Raw genomic sequence first — 12,000 nt, 5'->3', positions numbered from 1 at the left:
AAATTTAACATATACTACTAACTAACCAAAGACATTGAAATTAAGACACTCAATTATGTTACTATTTATTTATTTATTTATTATATATCTGTTTGATACATAACAGTTACTACATCTGTGGTGATCATATATAAATTTAATGTGATTCCTTGTGAAACAGTTGCGCCGTATTCAAGATCAATAGTGAACATGGAATCATTGTCGAAATCAAACTCGCAAATTTAAATTTATTGTCAAGAAGGCAGCGCAATCTATAACCTAGGAGCCAAGGAATCTTTGAGGTATAAATTTAAATAAATTAAGATATTGACTGTTGCTTCTCAATATATATTCTGTAACGTTTTGTATGTACGGAAAAATATTAATGTTTTTATGAGAAAATGTGATTCTCATAACGTTGGACAAGGAACAAACACAATCTTGTTACTCCTGTTACTCGACTGCATAGAGTCAGTAACTCTTTTGTGGGGCAATGTATACGCTTCTACAACAGGATCCCAGAAAGCGTTCAAAATGCTTCTGTTGCGAAATTTAGAAAAATTCTTAAGGAACGCTTGTGTGCGAAAGGTTACTATACAATTAGTGAGTTTATGTTTGATAGCACACCTTGGGAATGAAACGATCGCCTCCTGGCTGTTTCTACTCATATAAAATTATGTATATAATTAATCTTTCGCCGGCTCTTCTCAGGTCAGGGTGTTTTCTTTTTCCGAACCGGTGGTAGTGTTTAACTTGACAATCAATAAGAAAGTGTAATACTTCTATATTGAATAAAGGAATTTGAGTTTGAGTTTGAGTTAATAATTCAATCTAATGGTATATTTCATATTGGAGTTTATCTTATTATTATTAAAATTAAAGATTCTGTTTATTATTAAATTTAATCCCCTGTTTTTTTTCCAATACTCAAATAAAATCAAATCAAAATATAACTACTTTATTCAAGCAGGCTTTTACAAGCACTTTTGAATCGTCATTTAACAAACTATTTTAAATAAAGCTAACCGAACCGGCAAGAAACTCAGTAGTTACTCTTTTTCAATATCTAAAAATACAGTCATGTTATTTAAATACAATTATATATGTATGTTATGTCTCCTGCCTTGAAGTCAACAAGCATTAACTCCACGCTATCTACTACTACTATCATAAAAGTTAGAGCTTATATTTGAAAATAGCAACGCATATTTTATTTGTCCTTGATTATCACATAAGTTTAGGTGAACGATCAGTTCACAAATGCAGTTAATAGCTTATTAGTCGTAGATAGGCGGACTGGCATATGGGCCACCTGATGGTAAGTAATTACTTCATAGACATTGTTAGTGTAAGTTATAAAAAAATCATAAAATGAATGCGTTACCAATATATTTTGACCTCTATGCTTGTAGTTATACTGTTTACATTTATTTTATGTATGGTTGGGTTGTATGTTATTTAGCATTATTAGCATTCGCAGCCTGTAAATTTTCCCACTGCTGGGCTAAAGGCCTCCTCTCCCTCTGAGGAGAAGATTTGGAGCATATTCCACCACGCTGCTCCAATGCGGGTTGGCGGAATACACATGTAGCAGAATTTCGTTGAAATTAGACACATGCAGGTTTCCTCACGATGTTTTCCTTCACCGACGACCACGAGATGAATTATAAACACAAATTAAGCACATGAAAATTCAGTGGTGCCTGCCTGGGTTTGAACCCGAAATCATCGGTTAAGATGCACGTGTTCTAACCACTGGGCCATCTCGACTCGTATGTTATTTACAAAAGCTTTATTTATCCTTATTGCTCCGATTATATATTATCAGCTTTACTTTATATACGTACCTAAATGTTATCCTCATTAACCATTGCTATTCATTAGAAAGATAACATTTATTCAACCTCCTTTCAAATGTTTGTTTATGATAAATAATAATTGGTTTCATACGGTCCTCAAATGTGTAAACTGTTTAAAATATGTCATATAGTACAAACTAGTTATGATCTGTATGTCTAAATCTTTGATTTGATGTATGCTATTATAGATTAGTGTTCGCGTGTCTTGTTTCAGAAGGCTCTGAGGAGGATGGCAGTCGGGATGCACTCGCGCTGCCGTACGCACTTGCAAGGACGAGTCTTCGCTCCCTGAGCAGAGCCATAAGCGGAGAACGGGCACTGCCGCTGGTGAGTTATACCGACATGATCCCGCAGCGTCTCCGATTAGTGTCGAGGTCAGCCGGCCATCGTATCGTAGTGTTGGTGTTTAGGAATTCTTCGTAATCCTAAAAGTCCGGGTACATGTCTTCTATTTGACAAAAATCAGAACATATTTTACTCTGACCTAATTAAGACTAACCATCCTAGCGCCCTTCCTCTAACATTTTGACTTTCTAGTTTGTCGCATTAAGGCCTTACTGATTATACTAGAACAAAAATTTGTATTACTTATTACAACAAGTGTCCTAATAATGTATATACGCGTTTATTATTATTTCAAATTCAAATAGAGTGAGTGAGATATAGTCAGTTCATACTTTGCGTTATGTTACTCATATTATTTCTCAAATATTTTTTATTAAAATTCTGTTCAGATACGATCGCGACAGCATTTATTAATGTATAACACTTATATTATTCATTAAGCGTAATATGATTCCATTAATTTCCTATTAATTAATATCCAATTAAAGTTACAAGATAATTACAGTCTCTAATAACCTAACCTAAAATTAAGAAACAATTAAAATGACGGAACTTATGTTTTGTACGCCATTATGATAGAATTCGGTCTAGTAGCGTTCGTTGTATGACAAGCTTTATATTTACGTGAAATTTAAGTTGTCATAGCTTATTTATTAATATAATTTTATTTTTTGAAAATTTCATTCATCACTGGAGGTCTGTGTCTACCGTTCTTTCAAGTACATATCCTTCCATTATTTCCAATTGGTACTATATTTCGAACGATAACGACTCTTTATTTCGATGAATCTCAAATAGCTTTTGTCATTGACCGTAATTTAAGATTATAATAATTAATAAAAATTTGTAAAGTTGTCTACATATGTCTAAATCTCATTATCTTTGATAAGTAGTCAGAAGGTTATATGTGTTTGGTAGGGTCTATGCCGCGAAACTGGACCGAATTTAATAACATTTGGCATGATGGCTTGAACTCACGGAAAGACAAAGGCTCCTATTTATGTCTGACATTGACGACCAACCCCAATAGAAAGAGCACTTAATAAAAAAGATAAATAAATAAGACAGATTTATAGAAAAAGAACAAATTTAAGAATGAAATATATTCAATTTGGTTGGTTAGTATACCTATGTTATTTTTATTTTTTTTAGCATTAGCAGCCTGTAAATTTGCCCACTGCTGTGCTAAAGGCCTCCTCTCTCGTCGAGGAGAAGGCTTGGAGCATATTCCACCACGCTGCTCCAATGCGGGTTGGCGGAATACACATGTGGAAGAAATTCGTTGAAATTAGACACATGCAGGTTTCCTCACGATGTTTTCCTTCACCGCCGAGCACGAGATGAATTATAAACACAAATTAAGCACATGAAAATTCAGTGGTGCCTGCCTGGGTTTGAACCCGAAATCATCGGTTAAGATGCACGCGTTCTAACCACTGGGCCATCTCGGCTCCGGCTATGTTATTGGTGAGGTGAATTTTATCCACACCATGTGGATGTTTTGCATCTTTATGATGTACATCCGTGAAGGTTTTCCCAGAGCACAATAATATAGATTTTAAACTTCGAGCAAACAGGTTCCTTCAAGCAACGCATCAGTCCACCACTTCCTTCAACACACAGTATCACAAAAACCTTTAACAAAGAAAGGAAGAAAATGACCTAAAATTGATCCTTGTGGAACACTCATTTCTAGCACAGTTCCAAAATATTTTATTCCTTTAATGAAAACATGTTGGACTCTTTGACTGAAGTATGAAGCAATTAGATCAAGAGCTTTACCTGTTACAACAAAATAATTGAGCTTATATCAAAATGACTCGTGTCCTACGCAATCAAATGCTTTAGACAAATCGCAGAATACTCCAATAGCATTCTGTGATTTGCAGAGGCATTTTGCAGATTTTTTAATATTCATTATAAAATCGTAAAAACGGCTACTTCGGTGTCAGCATACGATGCTTTGTATTATTTTATATCTTGGGGACCAGACCAGACTCCTACAGTCTCCTAGTAGGTACTGCATAAAACCTGGAATAACGACGAGTGGAAGAAAACCAAGCATCTAGGTGGTGGGGTATATTTTATATGCAGCGTAAATTATGATCAGAAATCAGAATACAGTAAAATATTTATTTTGTCTTCCATTTTTAAATTTTAGAGAAAATGGCGTAGATTATTAACATGGATAGTGTGTGTGTGACTAATAACTTGTAATTTCTTACATACAGAGATATAAAAGTGGTTAAAAATTATAAAAAAAAAACAGCTCGAGGAAATAAAAGATTATTTATTCAGATCTCATATTGGGATAAACATTATAAGTAAAAAAAATTGTCATATAAATAACTTGCAACAAAAATGCATGTCGAGTCGAGTCGACTTAGTGCTCATAACATAAATATATTCGATTCTTTGATAAACATTTAGTATTTTTTAAACTCTGTATACATATTCTTATAAGCTCCTCGCTTTATCGCACAGCACTAACTATTGCATGACTAATTTCTGACTAAGACTGGAATGGAAAATCGGTGGATACAAAAATACTGCTATTCTTTATTTTTATTTACTTACACATATCTGTTATTAAGTTATTTTACGTCGAATTATGAAATTAAATGAAATGCCAAAAAAAAAAAACAATGATTACCCGTAGTTGAGTTTTAAAAACACCGAAATTATAAATGATATAATTATTTGTGACAATACAACATTAAAATGATTTGGCATATTAAGTGCAATTTTAGACCTTAGATTAATATAATAAGGCATATATTCGTATCTAGGAGTAAACTGTGCGATTCAGCCATTCGTCGAGGGAGAACGTGGCGTAGTCACCCCCTGAAGACCTCCCCTTAAAGGTTTCTGAAAAATTTAACTAAAATTAACACCTTGCACATGACGTAGGTGCTTTTGACGTTAGTAAGCATATTAGTGCAGTAGTGAGCTCTTTGTGAGGTATTATTTTTCATTACAAGTTTTCTGTTTTTATGAATAAAAATGTTTATTAACAATATATACCCACAAGTAACTCGTTATATTTCGTGTTTATTATCTGCGGACTGTTTTATATATAATAAAAGAAAAAAAATAATCTAAAATTTACTAAACATAGTCATCATAATATTCTATAACAGCCGCAAATAATAATAGGTTAAAAATAGGCTTGAAGGTATCACTGATAAGCGCCATCTAGCGTGTAAAGCTTTAATTAAATTGAAAAAAATATCGATATATATATTAATAACAAACTGTGCTCCTTCAAGCCCTTGTGTGTGTGCTTGTATGAGGCACGTGTGTGTTCAATACTATTTGTAATAAATGTAAACGAAATTTATTAAAAAAAATATATCATAATATCTCATTCTTTTGCAAACTCTTTAGTATAAGATATAACGAAACAGGATAATTAGGATACGAAGTTCGTTTACAATATACAAATAACACTGAAAAGTTCCACATATATGTATGCTAATACTTATGTCCGGGCGTCCGTCTGTTCGCTCACGGGTTCTGCAGTTCGCGCTCGAGATTCTCAAGCGGTTCGTTGTTTGCTGTTTTATTATAACACACATTTAAAACTAATTCATATAAACTATATCATACTCATTCTGGTATTACCATTCATAGAAACAAAGACTATTTTAAATAATTTACTACTTATGGGATACTTAAATTTTAATTCATATTAAATAAACTACTTAAATTGTTTTGTTACTTGCTATTAACTACTTTTCAAGCTTCTATATTCTGCTACTAATTTTTATATCTGTTTTTTTTTTTAATTCAACATATTACTATAGCTAATTAGAATGGACATCTACAATTAATTTGTAATCAATTGTTTCTGTTTTAGTACATAAGTATTAATCATAATATTTATTTTTGTCTAATACAGTTATTCATCATTATAAAGAGTACTATTCGAAAATTTAGTACTTTTGAGTCGTTTTGTTTTAATTTGTATTCATTCGTTAAAAAACCTTGGTAGATTTTTGACAATCAATAAGCAAGTGTAAACACTTCTATTTTGAATAAAGATTTTTTGACTTTTGACTTGACTTTTGAAACAATTAAATGTCCCACTACTGGGCTAAGAGTATCATCCCTTTCGAGGTTTAGACTTTTCTCCACCCATCTGATTTAATGTGTATTTTAACAATGAAAAAAATTATATATGAATCTTAATTTTTACTACTTAGAATAGACATTTATCTACGCTACAACATAATATAATGTTCCACTAAATTAAAAAGCAAACATTAAATGGGGGGAGATCACTCACCGATCATGGTTTTGAGTCGCACAGCGCACATTATGAAGTCATCGAACTGTATGTAACCGTCGCTTGAACTGTATCTGTATATATAAAAGATTATTAAAACAGTACCTACTAAGTTTCTTACCGGAATCTACATTCCAGGCTAGACTAGAATATACTTAAAGATAACCATTTCTAGCAAACATTATGGCATTATTTAGTTTTGAAATTTTAATGAATTATGGCGAAATACACGATTGCAATAATTTTGGTCATTGACCTTTTTATTCGCAATTTGGTATTGGCGAGTGATCACTATCACTAATGCGTCACTAACTAACCTTGGAGACTAAGAAATAATGTCCCTTGCACACTAATTACGTTACCTCACTCGCCCTTAAAACTGGCAAACAAGAATACATATCACTAAATTTGCTCAGATTCCAATATTTTTTTTAAATATAAGTGTATGGTAAGATAGATAACTTTGGTTAAGAAAGTCTTCGTATTTTTTAAACATAATAGAAAGGTGTCAAGATTACTGGAAAATGGGCCTCGTTGGCGAGTAACAATCCTCAACCTATTTATCACGTGAAAATGTATCGTTTGAATCACATCATCTATGATGTTATATGTCGCTCCTGTAAGTACATCTTTTCATAACTCATTCTAGGGAGGGAGACAAGCAAACTGTTTCTGGTGACCTTTTCCCATAGACAGTCTTTGTCAGACGAATAAACAATTAATGATACCAGGAAACCGCTGCCAACCAAGACAACTGGACCTTATGTTCTGTAACTGGATGTCACGTTTCAGCGTCAGACTTGGTTCGTTTGGATTGGACAACGCTCTGCGTGTCGTACCTGTGCGCGAGCACGTTGAGCACGTGCGCGTTGACCGTGTAGCCGGCCGAGTGCAGCGCGTCGCGCAGGTGCTGCTGCGGGACGGCGCCGCGGCCCTCGCTGTCGTACAGGCGGAACACCGCCTGCAGCGGACAAAGCGTTACTGCATGCGGAAGTTTATTCAGCCATCCCAGATTTACACGGGAATACGCTGCACATTGAGGCGATGACGTCAACGCATTAAATGATACCCCTTATAATATATGGCGTTCTAAGTTGAAACACAAATTAATATAATCTTTATGTAACTTATCCACAGGACTTTTTTCATTTAATTAATTACAACACCCTATAATAGTATAGGAGATATTGTTACACAAGTACCAGCAGGTCAGTGACTTACGGTTCAAAATCGGTCAAACATTGCCGTTCCGTTTGAGACCGGTTAGAGTTCAAGGGGACGGTGTGGGGTGCGAGTGAGTATCACTCACCACACGTCCCGTGTTAGTGTCCTGGGATAATACTCACATTATCGCGAAAATAATTCGGTAGCATTTGAATTTTTATTTTGTTTTAATTATTGATATGTTTGAAAGAATATTTTTTTGGACGTTTAACAATTTCCTGTATATTTTATGTTGTGACCATTGAATGAAGTGATTTATCTTCCACATGAGAAATTGGACGGTTTTCTGTTGTTTTGTTCTACATCAAGTAATGTCGTTTACGGCTTCAGAGCATTCTAAGGTGAATAAATAGTGTTGATCGATGAAGCGAGTAGATAAAAGCGATACTATGTTTTTGCTAAATTGTTCATAACATAGTACGGGGTCGCTTCGACAAAGGACAAATAAATCGCCACTTGGATAATAATGTAGCAATTATCAAACTAATTAATTGACGTAATGTTGTCTTAGATTTTCGCGATTATTACACATTGAAATAAAACTAGTTTTTTAACGGATTTAATCGCGTATATTAATTATTTTATTTTAACATCCCGACGTTTCGAGCACTTTGCAGTGTTCGTGGTCACGGGCAGACTAAGGTGACATTTGTCTGTTCGAATTAAAAAGAAATATTATTTACAACTACCGCCAACGATTTCTTAATTGGTATCTTGAGTAGCGTTCCGGTTGCACGCAGAAGGCACTAACTGTATCTTTAGGTCTTGCAGTCTGTTGGATTTGGGATTTTAAATTTTTAATAAGTGGATCCCAAGTGTTAGAAAGTCTCCAACCATCTTCTCTATTGAAGTTCGGATGTTTTTGAATTTCAATAGCCTCACGTATCATTCTAGGAATGAATCTGTGTTCTCTAGCGAGGATCTGTGGTTTATCAAATCGAATAAAATGGTTGGGTTTATCCAGAGCATGTTCACAGACTGCAGACTTTGAAGAACGCCTATTTTTGACATCTCCTATATGTTCCTTGACCCTAGTACCGATGCTTCTCTTTGTTTGACCTATGTAATAAAAAACTAGTTTTATTTTAATTAATTGACGACCACCGTGGTCGAGTAGTGGGTGACTCCGAGGTCCCGGGTTCGAGTGGATATAGAAAAAGTTCATTAGTTTTCTATGTTGTCTTGGGTCTGGCTGTTTGTGGTACTGTCGTTACTTTTGATTTTCATAACACAAGTGCTTTAGCTACTTACATTGGGATCAGAGTAATGTATGTGATGTTATCCAATATTTATTTATTATTTATATATTATAATTATTTACCTAATTGTATCTATGTAGGTAGTAGTGTAGACGACTGACACCGCCGCGGAGCGTGTCGATTTCACAGTTCAGTGAGCTAATTTTGTCGTGTCGTGGTGTTTTAATTTCCGTGTAAATTATTTATTCGAAAATTTAGTTTTTTAATGTTTCGTCTCTTTGATAATTATATCAGCGTTATATTGGAAAGTACCAATCGTATTTTCATTTAAAGTGATGACGTCGTCGCCACTCTGTATAATACTTTCCATAACGTTGGAAAATTACAACAATAGACCCACTATTGTTGTAATTCACAAGTTCTAAATATTTTAGCACTTTTTTTGCCAACTGTACTCTATAGCCACACTATTTATATAACAAAATATACACTAAAAAAATCTACAACAAAATTTGCAATAAGATATAAAATGAACGAGATTAATATAGTCTGTCATCATAAGGCACTATTATTTCTTTAGTGATTTTCTCACCCGCCACTGCCTCAGGTCAATCCAGAGAGATTTAAACTCCTCGAAGCCGAGACCGCCGGAGTTGTCCTTATCGAGCATCGCGATCATACTCCTGCAGACATCCTTGGAGAAACCCTCACCTTGCAGTTCTGCAATATCCAATACATACATATACAAACTATCTTCAGAATAAAAATACAATTTAGAGACGAAATTAAATAAGATGTTTTCTTTTATGTCACTTTTTGATATTAAGGGCAATTATTTTTAATTAGACATTTATAGATTAAAGTATTCATTAGAAATCGTTAAAATATGATGTACGTTATTCGATAAAAGTATCAACAAATCCATATTAATAAACGATATTGCTTTGTATGTAAATCTACGTTGGGAGCAATGATATTAAAATTTCAAGGTCAAATTTCAATAGAGATTTCTACACTCAATATTAATAATATAGCGTATCCATCTCACAAAGCCTCACTTTTGGTCGTTTATATAGTCCATACATTTATATTATGATTTATTTACGTCTTCTTGTAATCGTATTAATTGCGGATATCCAATCTAATGCGGTCCATAAGGCAAAATACGGGCCGAATTAATATTATTACGATTTTTTTATGATGCAATAAATCTATACAATTTTTGTCTCATAACTCTTAAAACACCAAAAAATTTTAAATATTTAGAAAACTGTTTTATTTAACTTACGTCTCTATGAAATTAACAATTTTATGGAAATGGAGGTGACTTAGAGTAGTGACTGCGAAATTGATACCGATAAAACTTTAAAATGCCCATTTTTGAGTGCCAATCGAACATGCGGACAAAAGCTCATGATAATATAAATATTATCAACGTGATTTGATAATACTTACATTTAAGTGTTAGTAGCGAAAGCATAAACATAAATGTTCGGTAACCAATGTTGGTAACAAGTACCAAGCTTGGTTCCAAACAATACAGATATAAAATAATGCTTGGTATACCAAAATATGGATACGCGAAAAGCATTATTTTATTACATTAAATAAAATTGCAGCTCTGAAAAAAAAAATACAAAGAAAAATAAAACTTTATTTCAAACAAAAATAGACATTTTAATACCGCCTCCATTTCAATAAAAAAAAAAATCTTTTTATGGTATGCGCATGCAACGTCGTCTGGTAACCCTGTAACATTTAAAGAATATTAAAACACATCATTAATTCATAAATATTGGTCACAATTTATTATGATAAAGTTACAAACTTAATCTTAACCTAAGAGACTTTTTATTTTAAATAAAATATTCTGTAACTAACTTTTAAAAAGGAAGATTTTACAATTTGTCTGTACATATATTTTATGTATGTTCACATTATTTTTTTTCATGAATCAATTTTGATAATTATTTTAGCGTTGGGCTCAATATAGGTCCAAGGTGGTCCCATTTCAATGTCATTAAGATTCTATTTTCAGCGAACATTCGGGAAAATGTTTGATTTCCAAATAACATTATTTCCATCAAGAAATAAGTCCCAGACAAATATAAAGGTCCACATAACATTGTTACAATATAAATCCTTATATTGGCCTAATAAGAAATTGTAACAGGAGGGGTTTAAAATAGGAACAAAGTCTATAGCGATATAAAAATGAGATTGGAAAATCTGTATCGTTTCGTTTTAAAACTTGGCACTTGCTGTACTGGTGGACCATTTGGACGTGTCTTGTATTAGGCCATGTCGGTATGCTCGACATATGTACATGGATTATGATGAAACGTGTCATAGCAGCAGTAATGCTGAGGTCACATCACGGGACTAACGTCATAAATGCAGAAGTTTGTCTGTTTTAATTACTTGACGAATTCCGATGTAATTGAGTTTATTAAGAAGTCGCGAGAATAAAATTTCCAAAACAGTATTAACGCCTAGACAAGGAACCGTGACAATTTCAACAAAACTAGAACACTTTCTACACATGTGTGGTAAATACAAGAGCACTGGTTACCTTGCGGCTGCGGCTGCGGCTGGTTAAGATGGACCTGCTCCTGCTGCTGGGCCACCTGCTGCAGGTCGACGCCGATCTCCTTGCAGATGGGCGTGCAGAGCGCGCACAGCAGCTGCTCCAGACAGCTCTGCTCCTGCGGGGGCGCCCCCGCCGCGCCCGCGCGCACCCCCCCGCCGTCGTACGCCGCCCCGTGGCGCATGGCCAGCTCTGAATCCACTCACACACTGTTAGCGACGAGCCTTGGCCGAGCCATCTCTTATTTCAGGAGAAGTTGAATTACTGGGACATTATTCCAAATCCGCAATCACATTATTGCATACTTTAAGAGATTTTGTTTTTATAAATTTTAAAAACATCCTAAGGAGTTTCATGTTTAGTATCAATACACCTTCAGAAGGAAGGATTTTCTGTCGCATTTGGTTAGCAAGAACACAGCAATAAGCTATTAACTATCATTATACAGCATGAATAAATTGATTGTATAGCAAATCATATACCATATAAATACATATTAGATATTATAATTTTACTTAT

General features: G+C 34.0%; 1 protein-coding gene across 7 annotated transcripts in view; it reads right to left on the bottom strand.

The window, feature by feature from the left end:
* Nucleotides 1-4,453: 4,453 nt before the first annotated feature.
* Nucleotides 4,454-12,000, bottom strand: part of LOC125073906 (calpain-A-like) — a 54,896-nt gene continuing 47,349 nt past the window's right edge. For 4 of the 7 annotated variants that reach the window (XM_047685001.1, XM_047685005.1, XM_047685007.1 and 1 more), the window contains 5 exons: nt 11,467-11,673; nt 9,487-9,614; nt 7,311-7,432; nt 6,472-6,545; nt 4,454-5,051 (listed from right to left, as the gene is read on the bottom strand). In XM_047685001.1, coding sequence (XP_047540957.1) covers nt 4,969-5,051; nt 6,472-6,545; nt 7,311-7,432; nt 9,487-9,614; nt 11,467-11,673 — 614 coding nt within the window. In that variant the 3' untranslated portion in view covers nt 4,454-4,968. Of the gene's footprint in view, nt 5,052-5,664; nt 5,741-6,471; nt 6,546-7,310; nt 7,433-9,486; nt 9,617-11,466; nt 11,674-12,000 lie in introns of all 7 variants that reach the window. The other 3 variants (XM_047685003.1, XM_047685002.1, XM_047685008.1) reach the window with 3 other exon arrangements.

Source organism: Vanessa atalanta, chromosome 26, assembly GCF_905147765.1.
Source record: "Vanessa atalanta chromosome 26, ilVanAtal1.2, whole genome shotgun sequence".
NCBI classification, from domain to species: domain Eukaryota; kingdom Metazoa; phylum Arthropoda; class Insecta; order Lepidoptera; family Nymphalidae; genus Vanessa; species Vanessa atalanta.
This window is presented reverse-complemented; position numbering and strand designations above follow the sequence as displayed.